Source organism: Camellia sinensis, chromosome 7, assembly GCF_055761805.1.
Source record: "Camellia sinensis isolate YWXY chromosome 7, ASM5576180v1, whole genome shotgun sequence".
Lineage (NCBI taxonomy): Eukaryota > Viridiplantae > Streptophyta > Magnoliopsida > Ericales > Theaceae > Camellia > Camellia sinensis.
In genome coordinates, this window is record NC_138967.1 from 177,870,468 (window position 1) to 177,893,886 (window position 23,419).

A 23,419-nucleotide genomic window follows, 5' to 3' on the forward strand; every position below is an offset into this window, starting at 1 on the left:
TCCAGCCTAAATTTACCACGTACGAAGGGAAGACAGACCCTTACATGCACCTAAGCCACTTTCGCTAGGTCATGGCGGTATACCGGTGGAACGAAGCTTTGATGTGCATCCTATTCCCATCCAGCCTTGGCGACCTAGGTTTAACCTGGTTCGAAAGGCTACCAGAAGGCAGCATAGCCTCCTGGGCGCAATTAGCAGAGGCGTTCGTGACAAGATTCAGAACGAACACCAAGACGCCAGTGGAGATTGATCAGCTACTCTCCATTGACATGGGCGACAAAGAAACACTAAAGTCCTACAATAGTCGTTACTGGGAGACGTTCAACCAGATAGGGGACTGCCCCACCAATCTCGCCATCGCATAATACAAAAGAGGACTTCCAGTCGAAAACAGATTGAGGGATTCGATTACAATGACTCCACCCCTCACGATGGAAGCCTTGATGAAGAGAGTGCACCAACATATTTGGGTGGAGGAGGATGGCACCCGTGCCAAAGAAAAAACTGGTGTAACAGCAACACCAAACAAGAAGACTACAACAAAGGTCAATACGGTAGAACGTCAAAACAAGAATGGACGAGGCAGGCGAGACAACGAAGAGGACCGAGATAAAAGATGGTTGAGAGTCCGCACTGCCATTACCACGGTATTCAAGAAACCAATCTACCAAATTCTCAGTGAGATACGCGATGAACCTTTCGTCAAATGGCCAGTTAAATTGGGAGAGGCACAGAAGGACTACGACGAAAGATCTCGGTGCACCTTTCATAAAGAAAAGGGGCATCGCACTGAAAAATGCACGCCGTTGAGACAGTATCTGGAGGAGTTAGTGGCAGCAGGTCACTTAGACCGGTACATAGAAGGAGGGATGCAGCCAGCCCCCCAAAACCACAACCACCCAGACGGAACACCGAACGACGCCCCACCTCAAGGCGTGATAAACGTAATACATGGGGTATTCGAGCCTAAGCGAGTATGTGAGCTCAGGGGCATGATAAAGAAGACTGAGCATTTAAGGGAGGTATTAAGTGCGCAGCCCACTATTAAAAAGGGAAAAACAGAAGCCACGAACGTCATATCTTTTTTAGATAGAGACTTGGCAAGGATATACTGCCCTCACAATGATGCACTGGTCGTCACTCTCCGAGTCAAGGATTTTGACGTCAAGCGGATTTTGATTGACCAAGAGAGCTCATGTGAGATAATGTACTACGACACCTTCAAACAACTGAAATTGGAGGACAAAGACTTGGCACTAGCTGTATCCCCCCTGATCGGATTCAACTCAATGCCAGAGTGGCCAATCGGCAAGATTATCCTTCCAGTCAGGGCAGGAAGCGTGACAAAACAAGTGAAATTTGGGGTGTTGAAGGTCCTTTCCACTTACAACATAATCTTGGGAAGAACATGGCTGCATGCCATGCGAGCGGTAGCTTCATCCTACCATCAAGCAATGCGATTCCCCAACGAAATTGGGGTAATTGAAGAGGTCTTTGGAGACCAAATTATGTCCAAGCAATGCTTTGCCACGGTTAATAGCAGCTGCGCTGCCAAGGGATATGTTCATTCGGTGAAAGAACCTGAGAGCAATGAACTGTTCGCAGATGTCGGCAAAGCAGCTGATCAAAAAGCGGTGGAAGACTTGGTAGAGGTAAGAATAGATGAAAAGAACCCGGATAAGTTCTTTTTGCTCGGTTCGTCGTTGTCCAGCACTGAGAGATTAGAGGTCTTGGAATTCTTGACCTCTAACATCGAAGTGTTCGCCTGGACACCCTACGACATGCCAGGCATTGATCCAAACTTCATCTCTCACCAACTCAATGTCCACCCATCCGCCAGACCAATCATTCAGCGCACTCGCAGATCGGCACTCCACCACGCCGAGATAGTGGCGGAAGAAGTGGGAAATCTGCTAGAGATATGAGCTGTTAGAGAGGTGCACTACCCCAGATGGATTTCCAACACAGTCGTGGTGCCAAAGAAGAATGACAAATGGCGTGTCTGCGTCGACTATAAGACAGTCAACAAAGCATGCCCAAAGGACAGCTTCCCCCTACCACGGATAGATTAACTGGTAGACCTAACGGCGGGGCACAACCGACTTAGCTTTCTTGATATGTACAGAGGCTACCATCAGATCGCCATGTATGAACCAGACCAAGAGGTCACATCCTTTACAACTCCAAGAGGACTATACTACTACAAGGTCTTGCCCTTTGGCCTAAAGAATGCAGGGGTAACATTCCAAAAGATGGTCACCAAGATGTTTGAACCATTGTTAGGCAGAACAATGGAAGCTTACATCGACGACATGGTGGTCAAGAGCAAGGATGAGAACGACCATCTCAAGGACCTAGGTGAGATGTTTCAGATCCTTAAGAAGCACAAGTTACGCCTCAATGCGTCTAAGTGTGCATTCGAAGTAGGATCTGGCAAATTCCTAGGCTTCTTGGTGACTAACCGGGGTATAGAAGCAGACCCCTCTCAAATCAAAGCAATTCAGGATCTGAAGAGGCCAAAAACAGTAAAAAAAGTGCAGCATCTCACCGGCATGGCAGCTGCACTCAACCGATTCATAAGCTGGTCGTCAGACAGATTACGACCATTTTTTCAAGCATTAAAAGCCAAGTTCGAGTGGGACGAAGAATGCGACCGTGCTTTGGAAAGCGCGAAAGAATACATGTCTTCTCCACCACTACTTGTCACCCCAATACTTGGAGAATAACTCTTCCTGTACCTGGTAGTCTCTTAACACGCAATTAGCGCAATGTTGGTCCGTGCGGAAGGAATCCAACATCTGCTCATTTTTTATGTCAGCAAGACATTGCTGGGCGCTGAAACAAGGTACTTGCCACTGGAAAAATTGGCCTTGGCCTTGATGATGGCCTCAAGGAAGTTGTCACACTACTTTCACGCCCACACCATAGTCGTCCTCACAGCTTTCCCATTAAAAGCTTTGTTTGAGAGGGCAAACTTTTCTGGGCGAATCTTGAAGTGGGCAGTAGAATTGGGACAATTTGACATCAAGTTCCAACCCAGAACCGCGATAAAGGCCCAAGCTTTGGCGGACTTTGTCGCAGAATTCACCCTAGGAAGTCATCATATCTGCCTAGTCGACCTGACTGACATAACCGAACTAGGGATAGAAGTTGACACCGGAATAGCTCAACCCCTGGTGCAGGATACTCAGTCAGACCCCAAGGCAGACCAGAGTAAAGAAAGCAAGGAAGAAGCGAACCATGCTACACCAAGCCAAGACTCACCAACAAATAAAGACTTGATACAATCAGATAGCGAGGGGCAGACGGCAAGCATGGACCTTAAAGAAGACACCAGCAATATTCTTGACCCCACGGCATCATCTGACCCCTCTACTTACTGGAAGTTGTTCGTTGGAGAGATGTGGAAACTCTTCGTAGATGGAGCATACAATCGACACAGTGCAGGACTTAGCATAGTCCTCATCTCATCAGACGGCCTAGTTGTGGAGCAAGCAGTCAACCTTGGCTTCCCAGCATCAAACAACGAAGCAGAGTATGAAACGTTTCTTGCAGGTCTCAAATCAGTATTCTACATGAAGGCCACCGAGCTAATGGTTTACAGTGACTCACAACTAGTGGTAAACCAAATTTCAGGCGACTACGAAGCAAAGGATGACAGGATGGCTAAGTACCAAGACTTAGTCAGGAAAGAGATCAAGAAATTTGAAGTAGTAAGGATAGAACAGATTGGCAGGGAGGAAAACAGCAGTGCAGACGAACTTGCAGGCTTTGCTTCAATGGCAAACACATCCATCCTTCATCCGTTGCTAATTGACTACCTACCAAGACCAAGCATTGAAGACCCCGAAGCAGAAGAGGTATGTTGCGCCGAACTAGGCCCCTCATGGATAGATCTCATCATACTGTTCTCAAAAGACAACATTTTACCGGAAGAAAAGAAAGAAGCCAACAAAATTAGAGCAAAGTTGCAGCGATTTTGGCTCTCACCTTCTATGGCATTGTACAAAAAGTCATTCTCAGGACCTTATCTAAAGTGTGTTCACCCCAGCAAAGTGGAAGCATTCTTGTTCGAGATACACGAAGGTGTGTGCGGAAGCCACCAAGGAGGAAGATCGTTAGCTTACAGAGTCATTTCGCAAGGATACTGGTGGCCATACATGTAGGCAGACTCGGAGAAGTATGTGAAGAAGTGCGAGAAATGTCAGAAGTTCGCACACCAAATACATCAGCCAGCTAGAGAGCTCCTACCATTGACCAGCCCATGGCCCTTCGCAATGTGGGGCTTGGACATAGTAGGACCACTTCCAACAATACCTGGAAACATGAAGTTCTTTCTCGCAGCAACAGATTACTTCACAAAGTGGGTGGAAGCAGAAGCATTAGCATCAATCAAGGAAAAAGATGTGAAGAAGTTCGTCTGGCAGAATATCATTACTCGGTTCGGCATACCTAAAGCCCTAATATCAGACAACGGCACGCAGTTTGATGGCAGAATCTTTAGAGGCTTTTGTGAAGAATACAAGATAAAGTTCTACAATTCTACACCGGCATATCCCCAAGCAAATGGCCAAGCAGAAGCATCAAACAAGGTTGTCTTGGATGGATTGAAGAAGAGGTTAGAAAAAGCAAAAGGCAAGTGGGCTGAGGAATTGCCTCATGTTTTGTGGGCTTACCGTACCACACCGCGACGATCAACTGGAGAGACACCATTCTCTTTAGCCTATGGCATGGAGGCAGTAATCCCACTAGAAGTTGGCCTCTCCACAATTAGAAGCGAAAATTTTGATCTAGACTTGAATGGAGAAGCCATAGCAATGGAGCTCGACCTCGCCGACGAAAGAAGAGAAAGAGCACCGGTTCACATTGCTCGTACCAACAAGAGTTATCCAAGAAATACAACAAAACAGTACATCCAAGGCAATTCAAGATCGGAGATTGGGTACTACGCAAAGTGATGGGAAACACCGTGGTACCAGGAGATGGCAAGTTAGGACCTAATTGGGAAGGACCTTACAAAGTGGTCAGATTAGTTGGCAAAGAAGCATACCACTTAGAAGATGAGGACGCCAAAGCAATTCCCAAGCCATGGAACACTGCCAATCTCAAACTATTTTATTTTTAGCCTTTCTTCAGAATACTTGTAATTTTTTTTTTTCCAATAAAACAAGTAGTTTTCTTTTCAGCATAAGTGTTTTATTCTGTAAAAGTTGTTTTAGTGAGTTAGGGGCATTAAAAACATGGTTGGCTGGAAAAACCAACACCCTTTCTAAACCTAGGATAAGGATCCAGGCTGCAGGACGTTTGGTCGGAATAACCAAACACTTTACTCTAGGTTTGCTGGAAAAACCAACACCCTTCCTAAGCCCAGGATAAAGATCCAGGTTGCAGGACGTTTGGTCGAAATAACCAAACACTTTACTTTAGGTTGGATGGAAAAACCAATCTAGAGGTTGGTTGGAAAAACCAACACCCTTCCTAAGCCCAGGACAATGATCCAGGCTGCAGGACGTTTGGTCGGAATAACCAAACACTTTATTCTAAGATGGCAGGAATAACCAATTTAGAGGTTGGCTGGATTAAACCAACTCTTAGTACTCTTCAGCCGAGGTAAGTATCTCGGCTAAAGAATGGTTGGCTGGATTAAACTAACTCTTGGTAATCTTCAGTCGAGGTAAGGATCTCGGCTAAAGAGTGGTTGGCTGGATTAAACCAACCCTTGATACTCTTCAGCCGAGGTAAGTATCTCAGCTAAAGAGTAGTTGGCTGGATTAAACCAACTCTTGGTAATCTTCAGCCGAGGTAAAGATCTCGGCTAAAGAGTGGTTGACAGGTATACTTATAGTTGCAATGTTAAGACCGGGATAAAATATCTCGGCAAGAGAATGTTGTACCTCATCCAAGACTTCAGTTAGAAAGTAAAGTACAAGCATAGAGATCAACCGAAATAAAAGTTGGAACAAAAAAGCAGACTTCATTGAAAATTCAAAGCAAGTACAGAGGGTGGGGCCTCAGCCCAATTACAATCTATGTCCAAAAGCAAAGAAAAGAAAATACAGAAATCAAGAAAAAAGAAGAGAAATGCAAAGTCAGGCAAATAGATCATCAAGATCAGCATCAAGTTTAACTCGTAGCCCCGTTTCAGTTGGAAGCTCGGTTTCGGTCAGGAGTATGGTCTCGGTTGGATGTACGGTTTCAGTTGGTAGTTCGACAGTCAGGTCTTCCACCGTTGGCTCCACCTGAGCTGACTGATTGGCAGGTTCATTGACGACCGGGGTATCGTTGGGCACGGTTTCTTCTTCATCATCCGAATCTTGAAGAAATTGTTGCTGAAGGGTCGCAGCATACTCTAATAGTGAGCTCGGAATGAAGTATGGAGGAGGATTGAAGACCTCGGTCTCAGGTCCATGACCGAGTTGCACCACGATCCCCCTCCAACCGTACTTAAAGAAGAGATCCTTCGCAGCTTCACACTGCTTGACACAGAGGGCTTCGCCTTCCCTGAAGCCGCGGGTCTCCGCAACCTCCAGCTGCTTCCCAAGCTTTGTTATCTTGGCGTTCTTCTTTCCTTCGAGTTTAGCCAGTTCACGCAGGTATTTGTCTTTTATCACGGCAGCAGCCTTTTGTTTGTCTCCTTCAGCCGAGCTAACAAGATCGGTCAGACGACCATTCTCAGTTTTTAGCTTGGCTATCTGCTTCCTAGCCTCTTCTAGCTCGGTTGTTTTCTCGGTTACTTCGGCCATGGCTTGCCTTGCTGTTTTATGAAGCTCCAACACACACTTATGAGCAATATGGTTCTTTTGCATGGCCTGAAAAAGAATGGGAAGAGACTTGTAGTAAAACCAAGCAGAAAGTTGTGCAAATTAGAAAAATCAGCAAAGGAAGCTACTTACAAGCACCATGGATTTTGTGGCTGAGCGGATGGCCTTTAGCTCGATCAAATGGTTGTGGTGGTCCATGTCTGCTGGAAGGCAAACACTCTTGGCAAGGTTGAATGCCATTAAGTGATCTTTTTCAGCAACCACTGAATCGGTGTTTTGAATAGCTCGTTTCTGGAAAGTGATTTTGCGTGCCCACTTGGAGGAGCTAGCTCGGTCGGAATGCTCTGGTTACGGACTTGGTGGAAGAATGGTTTCGTCCTCATCAACAAGGTGTTGCACGGTTGAGGTAGTTCGTGCACGCTTGTTTGGACGAGATGAGGAGGGTTGTTGAGATGAAAGGGCCACCACGATTTCCTGAGTCTGGTTAGGCGGTGGTATCTCGACTCGGTTCGTTTCGGTCTGGAGGGCCCTTAATGCTCTTTTCTTTGCCATCTCTTGTTTAGCAGTTAGAGGGATGACATTGATTTGAGGCAAGTTTGGGCCGGTTCAGGAGAGGCTTCTAGCAAAAATTCAGTTACCCTTGCTTTTCGTCAGCTGCTATATCTATATGTCGGTTCAAAGTTCAGTAGCTTGGCCCAACTTCTTTTGGGATATCACAGTGCGGCGCGAAGTGTGTTCAGATTGGGGTAACTGCATAGTGACTTGAGGTGGGTTGAATCTGCATAAAGAAGACAACAGTTAGATCGGTTCAGGAATTGGAGACTGAAATAAAAAGAAGGCAACTGTTAGCTCGATTCAAGTATTGACAACCAAAGTAAAGAAAGACATGCAATGGGGCCGAGATAAACCTACAGATTACACCCTTGTTCCAGTTTATTCTGTCACCAGAGATCTGGGCTTGTTGGTCCTCAAAATTCCCAGATACCCAGAAAAAATCATCATCATTGACATCTTTATCCGGAGTATCCTTTATTATTTTTTCACGCCACCGCCTTATTCATAGATAGTAAACCCAGCCATCTTCCGCCGAGCCTATGGAATATTGGTGGAAGAGCTCGGCTAAGCCGAGGTTTAGACCAGCCCGGCGATTTAGCTCAGCAATACTATTTATTATACGGTAAGAATTGGTGAAAAGTTGGGTTGGGCAAAGGTTAGTCTTCCTGAGAAATTCACAGAGGAGAGGCTGAACAGGAAATCTTTGTCCGGTTTCTACTATGGACAAAAGGGTAAAGGGAACAAAGCCGCGGTTTCCCCATGGTGTGATATCTAGGTCGGCTAAGGTGAGGTGAACATCGTCAGGGATGTTATAATCCTTTCGGAATTCAGCCATACCACCAAGTGTGTTTACTAAAAACCTATACTTTTCCATTTATGGTTTAAGTTATGAATAAATTAAATCTGAGTTTTAGCTCGGTCGGAGAATAATGCTGAGTAGCTCGGTTGAGCGCTCAAAAGAGTGCCTGGGCAACCTAAGTTTGCAAAGTAAAAAAAGAAAAAGTGTTAAGCACTGATCATTGGACCGTGCTACAAGAAACAAAGGCAAGATAAATGAAGTCCTAGCTCAGCTATGTGAATTGCTGCGTGTCTTAGCTCGGTTTGAGGAAGGGGTCTGTTAACTCGGTGTGAACAAGGGATTTGTTAGCCCGGTTGAGCCTCTAGGGGCAGCATTCTTAGTTCGGTTTGAACCAAGAAGGCTGGTTTAGCCCCGAGTTGTAGCTCGGTCATGGTTGAAGCTTTCAAGCATACTATTACAAACATAGTACGGATCACTAGCCCGGCTAAGATAAATGAAACAAAAGATGGTTCGACCTGATGAAACTACTAGTTTAGCATGAAGTGCTAGTCCGGTTGGTAGTCTGGCTAGATTGACATCAACTACAAACAACTTCCTAGTTCGATTATATTGTGATTTTGGATTAAATACAGTGTTCTACAGATTGCTTAGTGGAATACAAGTGGTTCTTGTAAGGTTTTTCCCAGAAAACGCAAGGAAAAGCAAAAATGTGTTTTGCAAAAAGCACATAAACAATATGCTGTGGATTGTAAACAATATAGTGTAAAAAGAGAACATATTTGTGTTACTTACCAGGTTAAGAGGAAGGAAATGGAAGTAGAGAAACAGCAAGGACCATAAGCTTCATAGTTGCAAAGTTGAAGAACAATGGAGGCTCGAAGAGAGAGAGAGAAGGAGGTGAATAGTGGTACGAATGATTCAAAAAAGAACGAAGAGATTTGTTTTGATAGAAGGCCCAAAATTTGGGCGGGACTGTTCAAAAAACACGGGATACGAAGATGGCGTGACAGCAGTATTGGGCCAATCAGAGTGTGCTACGTGTCCTTGAAATAAGAAGCGATTCAGTTGCTGCAATTGAAGAGACGTTTTTGACCGGGCATATTTGAGTAGCCCGGTGTTAACCTAGCCCGGTTGGAATGCTAAAGAATTTAGTCCGGTTGGAATAATAAGAGCTTTTAGCTCGGTTGGAATGCTAAAAGATTTTTAGCTCGGCTAGTAAACAGGTAATCCCTATAATGCTGCGCAGATGGAATTAAGGGGCAATTGAGAGGGAAATTTATATTTAAATTGAGCCGAGCTGAGTAGTTGGCTGTTGTGGGCCACGGTAAGAAGGGCTGAGTATAAGGGCCTTGAAGTTAGCCCGACCCAAGATAGCCTTGGAGTTAGCCCGGTCCAAGATGGCTTTCAAGATAGTCCGGTCCAAGAGAGCTTTGCAGTTAGCTCGGTCGCCACGCTCAGAGTTAGACCGGTCATGGTGTATTATTGTTAGCTCGGTCAGAACCTTGCTATTTAGTTAGCTCGGTGTAAGCACACCATGGTTTGTATAGGGGAAACCGAGGTAAGAGCAGTGAAAGGAAGAACCAAACTATGCATAGTTTGGTCTACTCTGCGGCTTAGCATGGCCATGCTTACCTCGGTCATATTGGAATCCGACCATGGTAAAACCATCTCACTTGGTTTAAGTAGTGAGGGGGGTGTTGAAGGATAAGCATTATCTTTCAAGAGTATGACTCCTAGGAGGACTTTACGTGGAGGAGTAAAAGTCCTACTAGGATTGTGCCACACGGAACCTATAAAAACTCACAACATCACCTATGGAAAGGTAACACAACTTTGATTCCCGAATATACAGAGCTTTTGTCTATTTGTCTATTTTGCTGACTTAGGCATCGGAGAGGTATCCGGCACATACCCGCCGGCTAGCTCACGCTTGTGTTTTCAGGGAGTAAAGCGACGTCGTACGGAGGAGCGCAGGCTTAATCAACAGGATTATACGAGAAGGTTTATTTCTTTCCCGTACACATTCGTATATTTTGATCCCCTCAACAATGAAAATATATCACTTTTATCCCTCTAGACCACTTTCAAAATAGGTATATTTGTACAATATTTATAGTAGAGGGTGTAAATTTGTACAAGTTCATAAATGAGAGAGTAAAATAATATTCTCTAATAATTAAGAAAGTCTTAGTGTAATTAATCCTTGTAGTGATCAGAGAACTATAGCATTTTGAATAACAAAAATATTATGCAAACTAATAAATTTTACAAATATTTTTTTGTAGTGACATGCAAAGATCAAACTTTGGAATCTGAACCATGATCCACATAAATAATATGATAGGAGCAACTCAGGTGAGTAATAACTGTTGATAAATTTTGTTACCTACCTAGCATGGGCTATATTTTTGTAAGATACTCTGTATATATTATTTATGAAAAAAATTAAGTCGATCTGATAATTGTATTTCTAAGAAAAAATTAATTAAGAAGGGAAATTGATAAAACTCAAGAAGGAAATAGTTTTTATTTTATTTTATTATTATATATATATATATATATCTATAATTTTGTTATATAGGGAGATATAGAGGATGTATTAAAGAGTAATGCTACGTATCATGAAAAGTTTTATGAAACTAATCTAAGAATGATTGCATAATATACAATAAAATATTATAAACTAATCGAAGGGAGGAGAATCTTTATAAAAACTTTTCATGATATTTTTATTTTTATGATTTCTAACATTATTATGAATTAAAATCAGACGGTGTCTAATCTCTTTAGATGCTATTGTTTCCCTGCTATATAACATGGGAAATTCTAACATGCACACCCTTAAAAGGGGTGCACCATATACACCCCTAAGTATGCCATTTTTTTCCTTTAGTTATGACTAATTTTCTTCTTTAGTTTTGACATTATTTTAGTTATAACTCATAAATTCTTTAATTATGCCTCATGTTGTGTTTGATTATAACATTTGTCACACCCAGGGTATGACCAGCCATGGCCCACAGGGACTTAACCCAAGGCACACGTAAGCCTAAACATGAACCCAAAATCACGAAGAATAAATGTGATGATAGCCCATAAATAAATAAATCAATCAAAACTCAATCCAGTGACAAGTCACAAGTATAAATGGTAAAACCAACCATAACCAACTTCTAACAATATATACTAAATGGAACACAAACCGTCCACAAAATAAAATAATTCTAAACAAAAAAAATCCAACCACCAAGTATGCACAAAACCTGACATAACAAGCTAAAACAAAATAAATGAATGTCCTAGAGGTCCATGCAATTGAGTCCCTGCTGCGCCATAAGTCCAGTCTAAATCCTCCTAACACCTAGAAGTGATAAACAACTAAGTCAGCTGATAGCTCAGTGAGTAGCAACATGGATAGTAAATATAGTTTTGAAAGCATGGTTCAATTCCAAAATAAGATATATATATATATATATATATATATATATATAACATAGAAACTAGATTGGCATACAGTTTGATAAGGATAATCTGTTTCAAAAAGAAGGTTCCACAGTTCAACAGTTAAAATACTCATATATCTCAAGAACATGATAAATGACATTTTTCACTTATAACAAATTACAACATGAACACCAATAATTTTCTGGGTACCAAGAATATCAAGTAACATGCCACACAATTCTCAAGGCTATAGAGTCATCCTCAGGGTGGCAACCTGGGCCTTTTCTCTAAGACGATCCGATTGAAGGTCACCTAGCCTAACCTAGGTCTTTTCCTTACAATCGTTGAGCACTAGGTCTTTTCCTGTCATTTTTTTCTTTAATTACAAGGTGCATATATGTTCGAAAAATGATCCGGACCCCCACTGGGGTTCACCCCCAGGACCCCAGTGGCCTGTGATTGGCCATTTTTTTTCCCCCAATCACCAACCCCCACGTGTGTATGGGGGTGGTGGGGGTGGGAGGGGAGTGGGGGTCTCAATCAAGTCTCTATATGTTATAAAAAATTATAAAATACATATGATATATACCTTATGAAAGGTGTACCATAGTATTTCCCGTATAAAATTTCAAAGGGCATTCCTTTACAAGGGAAAGAACAATGAAATAAGTAAATTTAATTTTATTTTCACTTCATTTTCTTTTTAATTTCTTTTTTGTCTTCTTCTTCCCCACAACAAACCCATGATTCAAAACTAACGCCCCATGCCTCTCCAAATCTAAATTTGTCTTTTGCCATCCGATTGTTTGGATAAAAAGTATTTTCAAAAATATATATATATATATATATATATTTTCTGACATTTGGTACAACAAAACAAAAATCAACGAAAAATGTTTTCATGGTTAAACAAAAAAATGCCAATTTAAATAAAAATTGTTTTTTATTTTCAAAAGGCGAAAAATATTTTTCAGACTAAAGTTTTATGGGCAAAATTCATTTTATCTTCCTGTGGTATGACTTGATAGTACTTTACTCCCTTGTCTTTTAAAAATAGCCATATGCCCCCCATATAGTTTTAGACTAAAATGTAACTGTTAATACCGTTAAGTATAGATGTGAAATGATTATAATACCCTCAAATCTTTTTTTATTTTTATTTTTTTTTCTTTCTCTCTCATCTCTCATACACATAATTTATAATGTGTAGTATTAATTCAATTAAATCACAATTAATTATAAATTCTTAATTATTTATTGTAATTCTTTAATTTTTATTTTAATTATATTTTAGATCACAATTAATTCTAAATATTTAACTATTTATTGTAATTACTAACTTTTTAATCTAATTTTAATTTAATTACATTTTAGATCAATCCTTAATTATTGTTTATTTTATATTTTATTTTATTTTATTTTATTTTAAATTAATTCTTAATTATATTTTATATTTTAGATCAATTCTTTATTTTATTTTATTTTAATCAAGAGGAGATGGGAGACAATGAGCAGATTGTGGGTGGAATTGTTGTCATATGTTGCAACTCATTGTGGAGGAAATGGACATGCCCAATGTAGCGATCCCGATTTCAACCCTTCTTTCATGTTTTGCCACTTCGACTGGGCAGGTCTGGGATCGAGCTGCCCAGTCAGCTCGCGGGGGTCAAGGGGGAAGCGCCTCTTGGTGGGTTCGAGGGCAGCTACCTGGTGAGGTCGAGGGGCAGCGCCCCCGAAGCAAAAATGCAAAATGCAAAATGCATTCGAAGTTGCTTGTCTGCTCGAGCGGCCGGTTATGCGCTCGAGCGGAGAATTTTTGGTTCCAGAAGTTTGACCTGTCTGCAAAAGTACTGGGAAAGTGTATTCGACGCTCGATTGGGGCTTTTTACGCTCGAGCGGACCATGTTATATCAATTCGTGAATCTGATATTTCAGATCACTTTTGTATATCTCTCTCTCTAAAAACATTTCCTCTCCCTTCTCTCTACATTTCCTTACGCCAAATTGGATCAAAACCCTGATTTCTTAAGATCCATTAGAGTTCTGCCATAGGTTCTTCATCAAAGTTGGTTAACTTCTCGAGGGCTTTGTTGTGTGAGGTGAAGAACGAGTTTCGACACCGTTGATTTTGGGGGTTTCATCTCATTTCTTCTTTAAAACTTGATGTAGGGATTTTTCTAGAGTTATATATATATATATATATATATATATATATTTTTGCAAGATCTAGATGATTTTCGAAATCATCCTTCGATAGCTTTAAAAATTCATTGTTAATTCAAGGACTTGAGCGATTTTGAAAGTGGGTTTGTTTCTTATTCTTTTAAAATGATCTTATGAGTTTTAATCTTCGTTGATTGAAGAAAATATGATTTTGGAAAGTTTTCTTTCAAAAGATTTGAGTTGTATAGTTTTGGTGAGAAAACTTAGAATTTGGGAATTTTTTTTTAAAGAGACTGAAAATCTATGAATGATATTGTTATATTTATTTTGTGTGTCAAAATAAATAGATGTTTGGAAAATTTCTTATTTATATTTATATAAATGATGAATTTCAAGGAATATGAGAATTGTTGTTCATTTTAGAAATTATTGTTCAAAACGTTGAAATAGTCTTGAAATGACTAATTGTTGAGGATACTTGAGAAGAGAGAATTGTGTTATTCCTTAGATGATGAATTGGAATAAAAGTATTTATATTCATCTTGTGTTATTGGCATATCAATTCATTTGATTATATTAAACTTTGAAAGTTGATTTGAAAACTTGCATTGAGAAAAGAATGTTGAGAAACAAGTTTCCATGATTTGGTTTTTGAGTAAATACGGTGGTAAGTCTTGACAGGTGGTGTAGATGAAATTGAATAGGTGTCGAGCTTTCCAGTTAATACTGGTAAAAATGACAGATTATATGTGTCGAGCTTTCCAGTCAATGTTAATAAAAATGACAAATTGATAGTACTTGTATAGGTTACTTGCAGACACCAACCTGGGGATTACCAGAGTCGTATTTACCGCTCTTGAAATGAATTGTTAAGTTTTGAAGAACTGAAATTGCATGACATCATTGAGCATGATGGTTTTCAAAGATGAAGATGTGATTTTCTTTAAAAAGGGCATAGCATGGCATGTGCATTTTATCTCTTGAGACTTGTATAAAATGTATATATTTTGTTAAGGATTTCCTACTAGGCTTTATGCTCACCCCTACAGGATTTTTGTGCAGGAAAAGATGTGGTAATGCCGCCTAACTAGAGGAAAGGAAATGTGTGTTGAGAGTACGAGATTTTCATTTTGTTGTGACTCAGTGTGTAAGCCAAGGGCTGTATGTGTGTGGGTTTGAATAGCCGTTTTGTGTAACCAGTCTCAAGCCTTGGAAACTTGTAGAGCCCTTGGGGGTATTTATTTGTTTATTTACTTGTTGTTGGATTAATGTATTATTGCATGAAGAATTATTGTATCATGTAATGTAAGTTTGAAGATTTATATTCAGTTTTTCTTGAAAGAGTCATGATTGTTGTATTATCATTTGGATTAAAAATTTGGGGCTTTACACCCAACAACTCAACAAAGGTGGTGAGTTTATTACTTTTGTTTGGTTATCGATGGCTCATTTTGGTCTGACAGAAAGGCTCCCCATTGAATTGTGCATGGTTGGAACCACACATTGAGCCCTTGTGTGTGTCTTTTTCATTGTGGGCGAGAGAGCCAGGACAAAAGGGTCAATGTGGCAGCCAAGAAAAATATGTTTAAGATTATTAGTTGTAGCACTTTACAAGATATTTGAACAAACTTATTCCATTGCTATACAATGAAATATGAAAATACACATCATGGATCAAATAACACAAAATGCTTATTATAGAAACTTCAAATATTTAATCCTACACGCTATTTTGGCTTTGTTTGGCATATAGTTGGGCCTAAAATAGTCACAAAAAGGTCAAATAAACTTTTTAGTTTAATAAGACAAAATATCACATCCAAATCATAATCATTTCATTTTTTCTCTCACAAAAGTTAAAAAAAGTCAAAAAACTTACTCCAAACAAGACTTTTTAACTCCAGGCTAAAATAGCCAAAAAACCAATCCATATCCCAAATGAAGCCTTTGATAATTCAACATTGAAGAATAAAGATGCTCTAAGTTTGTTTGGTTCATTAGAATGAAAAGATTATTCCATCAGAATGGTCATTTTTACGCTTGATTTATTAGAAAGTTAATAGAATTGTAAATAGAATACCATTCACCATCGCAAGAGAATAATCATTTCATAAATAATCATGAAAAGTTTCAAGAAACTTTTAGAAATAATCTAGCGTGTTAAGTTATTTAAATTAATTTGATAGTTAGACCAAACATTAATGTAAGTATGTTTTAATTTTGAACAAATAATATAAATTTAGCTGTCTTATAGTGATCTATGGTTGATAGGTTGTAATTTAGTGCATGTGATTGCATAACATATGATAAAATATCAAAAACTAATTCAAAGGTAGAGAATCTTCATAACCATCTTCCTCAAATTTTTTTCCTAAAACATAGCATTGCTAAAAAATAATCATTCCAATCTATTTTAATTGTGGAACCAAACATTACCTTAAAAAGCATCAACGTAGACTGTTACAACTTGAAAAAATTGCAATTTAGTGTGATCTTCTCAAAATAATTGCAAATTAGTAGAATACGTTATCAATTTTAATAATTAAAATGATAAAATTTTTCATAATTTACAATTATTTTGATAACATTCCTCTGATTTACAATTTCTCCTTGTAACTTTATCATGAAACATGTTTGCCACTGTGGAAAAGTGGTCACAATTGAAAGAGGTAGAAGAAGAATAACTTTATATTTTGAGGTCAAAAAGTGTAATGCATAATGACAGGCACATATACTCAATTGCACTTCTACTTCCACTTTCACTAACTTTCCTTCAAAGCTATTGAATTATTTCTCTATCACCTGGCCTTAGAGTAAGAGGAACCAATTAGGGGAAGGAAATAGGTTTTGTATCACGAAAAATATTTTGAAAATAATAATAATAATAATAATAATAATAATCATAATTTGAAAATTGTCAATGGCATGCCCTCTTCTTTTTCTCACTTTACCACTTTATCTTATGACTTGTTTGATTGGATGAATTATAGTACAAGATTAAGATTATTAATATATAACTTATATTTCATTGTTTGGATTAGATTATGATGGACAATCTATTTAATAAAATTGACAAATTTTCTAGTTCTATAACTAGCAAATCAAAACAAACATATAATTTAGATTATATATTTCTATATCCATCACAAAATAAATGTGAACATTAGAAAATTATTTATTTCACTAATCTAGTTGGATAATCAATCTTACAATAATCTCATAAATTATTAATTCTTTCATTATTAATCTTACTAATCAAACAATAACTAATAGAATAAGTTCTATAGCAGAGAATAAAAGGAATTCTCTCAACCAACAAAGCAAGGAAAGAGCAAATAAAATAATAGTAGGATATTTCTTTTTCTCCCTTAGTGTAGTAGAATAAGTATAGCTTAGAATAGAAGAATTCTGTCAAGCAACAAAGCAAAGAAATAATATTATGACAGGCAAAGAAGAAAGGAGAATAGCTTATGATTATCATATTGACATAATTTTTTATTTTATTTTATAGATGATATACATAAAGAATTCTAAAAATGAATGGTTTAGATAATTAAAACAAGACTCGTGGTAAGCCTCACAGGCCCGGACAACACCCTACAGTCTAAATTATGGATTGGAGGGAATCCAACTCCAACAAATGTAGTTAATACTATAAATATAGATATAATAAACACCAACAATTCAGGAGAAAGGAGGAGAAGGGGGAGGAAGAAGGGGAGGAGAAGAAGGTAATTTGATTCCCATATCCATTTATCTATCTCTATTCTTGATGAATTAATGCCATTTATTATTGTAATTTGTCCACAATTTTTTGATTCGTATTTATGTATTCTGAGTCTGGTACTTTCTATGAGCGTAGATTTTTTCTTATTTTTCCGGTTGAATTAATAAGGATCAACTGAACAGGAGATGAGTACCATGGTAATCCCTATTACAAACAAGGCAATAAAGATTTGGGATGAATGGAACCTCCGTGTCACTGTTCTTATCAGTCTCTTCTTCCAAATTCTGTTGATTTTCATTGCGCCATTGCGGAAAAGTACTAAAAACAGAATTGTAACCTCGTTGGTATGGGGGGCTTATTTGCTCGCAGACTGGGTTGCGGCGTTTGCAGTTGGACTCATCACAAGTGGCCAAGGTAATGACTGTGACAAGTACCGCGTGCACGATGACCTTGCTGCTTTTTGGGCTCCATTTCTGTTGCTACATCTCGGTGGCCCAGATACCATTACTGCTTTCTCACTCGAAGACAATGAACTCTGGCTCCGGCACTTGTTCAGCTTTCTCATCCAGCTTTCTGCAGTTGTTTATGCCTTCTGGCAATCAGTCCCTAACCAATTTCTCATCCCAACAATCTTCATGTTTCTTGCTGGAACTATTAAGTACTTTGAGCGGACACGTGCTCTATATCTAGCATGTTTGAGTAATTTAAAGCACTCTATGCTTCCAAATTATGCTTTACTGATCGAGGAAGTCAAATCAATGTTGGACAAGGTTCCATTCGGGGAAGGATCGAAGACCTTAGGTGAAGAAAGCTTAACTTCTACCCCTTTATCTGACATTGAAGTGGTGAAAAATGGGTACAAGTTTTTTCAAATGATCAAGAGACTAATTGTTTTTCTGACATTTACCTTCCCCGAGCGCCATAAGAGTCGAAAGTTCTTCCTTGAGATGACTTGTAAAGACGCATTTAGAGTAATGGAAGTGGAGCTCAATTTCATGTATGATGCGCTCTACACGAAGATGGTTGTGGTGCATAGTAAGATTGGGTACGTTTTTCGCATCATTTGCTGTGTCTTGATAGTGGTTTCTTTTGCATTCTTTGCATCCCATCATAAACACCAACTCCACCTAGTGGACATTGTTGTCACCTACACTCTTCTCATTGGTGCTGTTGGCTTGGACATTGTCTCACTTCTTAAGCTTATCTTCTCTAACCGCACCATAGCTTCGCTCAATAATTCCAATGATGCAGAAATCGTTTTCGCGATCAAAGAAAGACTTTCATTTGGGGAAAGATGCTTGCAGTCCAACTTTGTCTCGCAACACAGTTTGATCAATTATTGCATCAATGACCGGTTCAAATGGTTTGAAAAAGTAGTTGACTTTTTTGGACTCGAGGATTTCGTTGATGAGATACAGTTCAAAAGAACCTCACTGGTGAACGATGATTTGAAGGAGTTCATCTTTATGGAGCTAAAGAACAAGGCTCTCCAATCTGAAGATCCGGAATTTTCCAAGGAGATATGTTCAGCAAAGGGAAATTGGGTTCTCTTACAATACGATCTTCACCCCTCGATTGTAAACAGCGTGAAAAAGGAAGTCGAATATGATCATAGCCTTCTGATGTGGCACGTTGCTACTGAGATTTGTTATCACAAAGGTGAAGATAGTGATGAAGAAAAAAATAGCCAAAATAGAGAATTTTGTAAGATTTTGTCAGATTATATGTTGTATCTTATTGTCATGCAGCCTGCAATGATGTCAGAGGTGGAAGGTATAGCCCAAATTAGAATTCAGCACACATACGATAAAGCCAAAAAGGTCTTGAAATCACATATGAATTCGAAGCCCCCAAACATATTTGAAAATTTCAAGAAATTCTTTCAAAGTAGACAATCTGAATTGATGCCAGAAAGGATCATAGCCTGCCAGATTCTAGGATTAGAATGTAACGTAGCAGAATGCGGATGCAAATCTGTTTTGTTTGATGGATGCAATCTAGCTAAGGAGCTGAACAAGTTAGGAATTAAGAGGAAATGGGAGATAATGAGTAGAGTGTGGGTGGAATGGTTGTCATATGCTGCAACTCATTGTGGAGGAAATGCTCATGCCCAGCAGCTCAACAAAGGTGGTGAGTTTATTACTTTTCTTTGGTTATTGATGGCTCATTTTGGTTTGACAGAAAGACTCCCCATTGGATTGTGCATGGTTGGAACCACACATTGAGGTCTTGTGTGTATCTTTTTCAATGTGGGTGAGGGAGGTGAAGGAAAAATGGTCAATGTGGCTGCCATGAAAAATATGTTTGAGATTATTTTTTATAGAAAAATGCTACACTTTTTAAGAAATTTGAACAAATAAAGTACTCAATATTTGGAAGGAAATTATTTGATTGGATCTAATTGTAATTTGACTCAAGTTATAAAAGTTGGTTGAAACAATTAAAATATCATAAAGCAAAATAAAATTTAGTATAAAGTATTAAACTGCAAAGTGTAATTTGCCCATTATTTTTTGAATAATAATCTCATAACTTCTGCATAGAATTCGGCAAGCCCGAAAACATGCCATTATGAAAAAGAAAAATGGGTTAATTATAGTACTCTTAATTCTCTCACTTTAGTCTTTTTATTTTTAATTGTGACAATTAACCTCTTATAGTTTAAGTTGAATTGCAGTGTCACCCTATTGATGAAACTTGTCATGTGAACAATACTTGAAATATTTTTTTTCAACTAGTAGTTGGGCACATACATTACGCATGGCACATAATTTTTCATCAACTGTTAATACTGTAATTATATGTGTCTCCTGAATTGGTATGTGATACGTATACAAATTATGGAGACTTGTATGAGTAAATTGATCTATATCCAAAATATAACTAAGTAAGAAATAAATACTTACTCGGCTGAAAAATTTAAATGATAAATGAAATTTTTTATAAACATAAATATTAATTTATAAATACACTGTTGATATCACAATCTTATCTTAAATAATAAACAATAAACAGGTACTTTAAATATATAGTATTACACAAATTTTTTTCTATCAACTTCTCATTTCAATTTTTCATAATTTGTACCTGTAATACAATTGAATGTATGAAATTAATTGTACAATTACACAATTTTTTTTAATAGTTTATCTAATAATACAAATTCATTAAATCCATTATTGCATATTATTTGCATACTACTGGTGTAAGAATGCATTAATATCAATATATAATATGTTGTTATATAAGAGTTATTAAGTCTCGTTTCATGTGCCACGAATATCTTACATGATGAAAAACGTAGTCTTAGTCATTAGTATATTTTCATTAATGTAGAAAATATGGAATTTAAGAAAATGGAATGATATTATAGCTTAATATTTCGATCAATATAGGAATTTCATAGTTGTTTTCACGATATTTATAGATTCATGCTTATAAGTGTTTGCAGGGTCACTTTTATGAAACTATCAAATTACATAATTTATTATGTCATTTGTAAGTAACCAGCATGTGACAAAAATTGATCGATTTTTTTTTTTTTGGATATAATTACTTTATGCATCATTGAGTTGTTGCGATAATGTTTGGGCATCATTTGATTTTTTTTCTTGTAATTTGACTAAAATGTGTGCACGAGGTATATTTTTTTTTTCTTGAATTTCACAATAAATAGGATAATTCCTACTTCAGCTCGTCTAACTTTGTTTGGAAAAATGTTGCAATAGATCTTCTGTAATTTTTGTTTCACCATCTTGGCATTTTTCGTCTTGCTCACCATTATAACTCATTGTAATAAAAATATTTTGAAGAGTAAAAGTAGAAAATATAACAAACTCTTAGAAAATATAGTAGATCTGAGAGGGTAAAATTGGGATTTAAAAATAAAAAAAAATGTGACAGATCTTTCACACTTTTATAATAGTAGTAGATTTATTAGCACCCTTATACTTTATCAAAATCAAATTTTAATTTTTACAATTTCACTAAAATCTCACTTCAATCCTTTTTCTTTGCCTTTTTTAAATCCTATTAAATCTATTATCCAAACACAACATTAGTGAACCAAACGTGAGAATAAATATTTTGATAGATGAAATAATCATTATATTTCAACTCATTCCAATGAACCAAACATAGCATTAAAAAAAAAGAATTAAATACTTGATAGAATGGTGAAGCAAGGTTTCAGTACGATGTCGCTCTTTTTTTTCTCCCTTTATTAATGTGTACTCACTCTGACAAAGTATAACTTGAGAATAAAATGAATTCAGGAAAGATTGTGTTTGGATTATAAATTTAAATATTTTTCTCCTTTTACTAATGCATGCTCACTATAATAAAGTACAACTTGTGAATAAAAGGAATTTAGTAAAGTTGTGTTTGGATTATAAATTTGGATAAAGATTCAGAAAATGAAAAAAAGAAGTACAAGGAAAATGGGAAAAAAAAAATTTAGCTTACATTTCGTTCACTCACTTTTTACTTGCATTTTTCTTTTTGTTTCTAAAAATTTCTATCTAAATGCATGATCCAAACACAACCTAAAGCAACAAAGCAAAGAAAGAATATGAAAAGTAAGAAATAGTATGAGGAGGATTCTTTAAGTCCATTTCAAGCTTTCTGTAATATAAGTATGACTGAAAAGAAAAAAGAATTCACTCTATCAACAAAACAAGGAAAAAATAATTTATAGAACAAAGAAACAACAGCGGAAGAGGAAGAGGAAGAGGAAGAGGAAGAGGAGAAAAAGGTAATTTGAGTTCCATTTATATTTATCTAATATCTACATCCCACCCTTCATGAATGAATGTCAATTATGTCATTAGGGTATACAAATATATAGATTTATATTTTATATTTTTTCAGAATTTTACCGATAGATTTAATTTTTTTTTGTCAATTCCCCCCCTCCCCCCCAAAAAAAGAAAAAAATTCAAAAAAAATTTATTTTATCGAAGTTTTTAAAATTATTTTACATTTACCTGACAAAATGTGATACTTTTATCTATATCAATGTAATTATAAAACTCTAAGAGCTTAAATAAAAAATTTAGGCAATGTTTGGAATGATTTCCAAACGTTGATTCTACTCTCACATTATAATATGATGTTTGGATAGATATGTGGAACTAATTTTCTACAACTTAGCAGAAAACTCTGTCTGAAAGCGCGATTTTCAAATTTTTTTTTTTTTTAATTTGGCCTAACCGGTCATCTGGCCGGTTGACCAGAACAGTGCAAATATATATATATATATATATAAATATTTTTTTGCAATTGATATGTTAATTTATATAATCACTTAAAAAAAAAATTTCTGAATTTTTTTATAATTTTTTATGTGCTTTAATAGAATTTTGAGTTGTATGTTTGGTTATGAGTTGTAAGTTTTTGTATCAAATATCATATGGCACATTAAAAATTTTCCACTCAACTCAAAACTCATTTCAAAACTCTTTTACCAAACAAAATTTTCACATTCAAATCATAATTCAAAACTCACAAACTCAAAATATAACTCCTACTCTCAAATCATATTCAGAAAACTTTACCAAACGCAACTTTAAAATTTGGAGGTTAACATTGAAAAGTCCAGGAAAGTTAGACCTTATTACAATAGTTTACTTATGGTGTAGGTTTCACGCCAGTTCAGATTTTAGATTAGAAGGCGTTGTTTGAATCCGTAAAGTTCATCACGAGTCTCGTTTTAATAATCTGAACCGTTCATTTGTAAGACAGTTGTGTATTTCATCAACACAAAAATTAGGTACTTTATCTGACCATTTCTTTTTTATTTTTCTCTCTCCATGGCAAAGTCGTCAATCCCATTCTGTACCGGACGGCACGTACTGTACCAAAAGAAAAATGGGGCAAATCTCGCCTTGTTCCGGTGAGTTTCGTTCATAACAGAAAAAACCAGCAGAAAACTGGAATTCCATGGTATCCTATCGTACACGACCAGCAAAA

The 23,419-nt window shown here is 37.3% G+C and overlaps 1 protein-coding gene across 1 annotated transcript; it reads left to right on the plus strand.

Moving 5' to 3' along the window:
• Nucleotides 1-17,162: 17,162 nt before the first annotated feature.
• LOC114266567 (uncharacterized) lies at nucleotides 17,163-19,832 on the plus strand. Its single transcript, XM_028207482.2, has 2 exons — nucleotides 17,163-17,453; nucleotides 17,632-19,832. The coding sequence occupies exon 2, from the start codon at nucleotides 17,635-17,637 to the stop codon at nucleotides 19,672-19,674; it is 2,040 nt and encodes a 679-aa protein (XP_028063283.2). The 5' UTR covers nucleotides 17,163-17,453; nucleotides 17,632-17,634; the 3' UTR covers nucleotides 19,675-19,832.
• Nucleotides 19,833-23,419: the final 3,587 nt, after the last annotated feature.

What these genes read in the sequence shown, in the direction of transcription:
- LOC114266567 (XM_028207482.2), top strand. Translation starts at nt 17,635, where the DNA reads ATGAGTACCATGGTAATCCCTATTACAAACAAGGCAATAAAGATTTGG.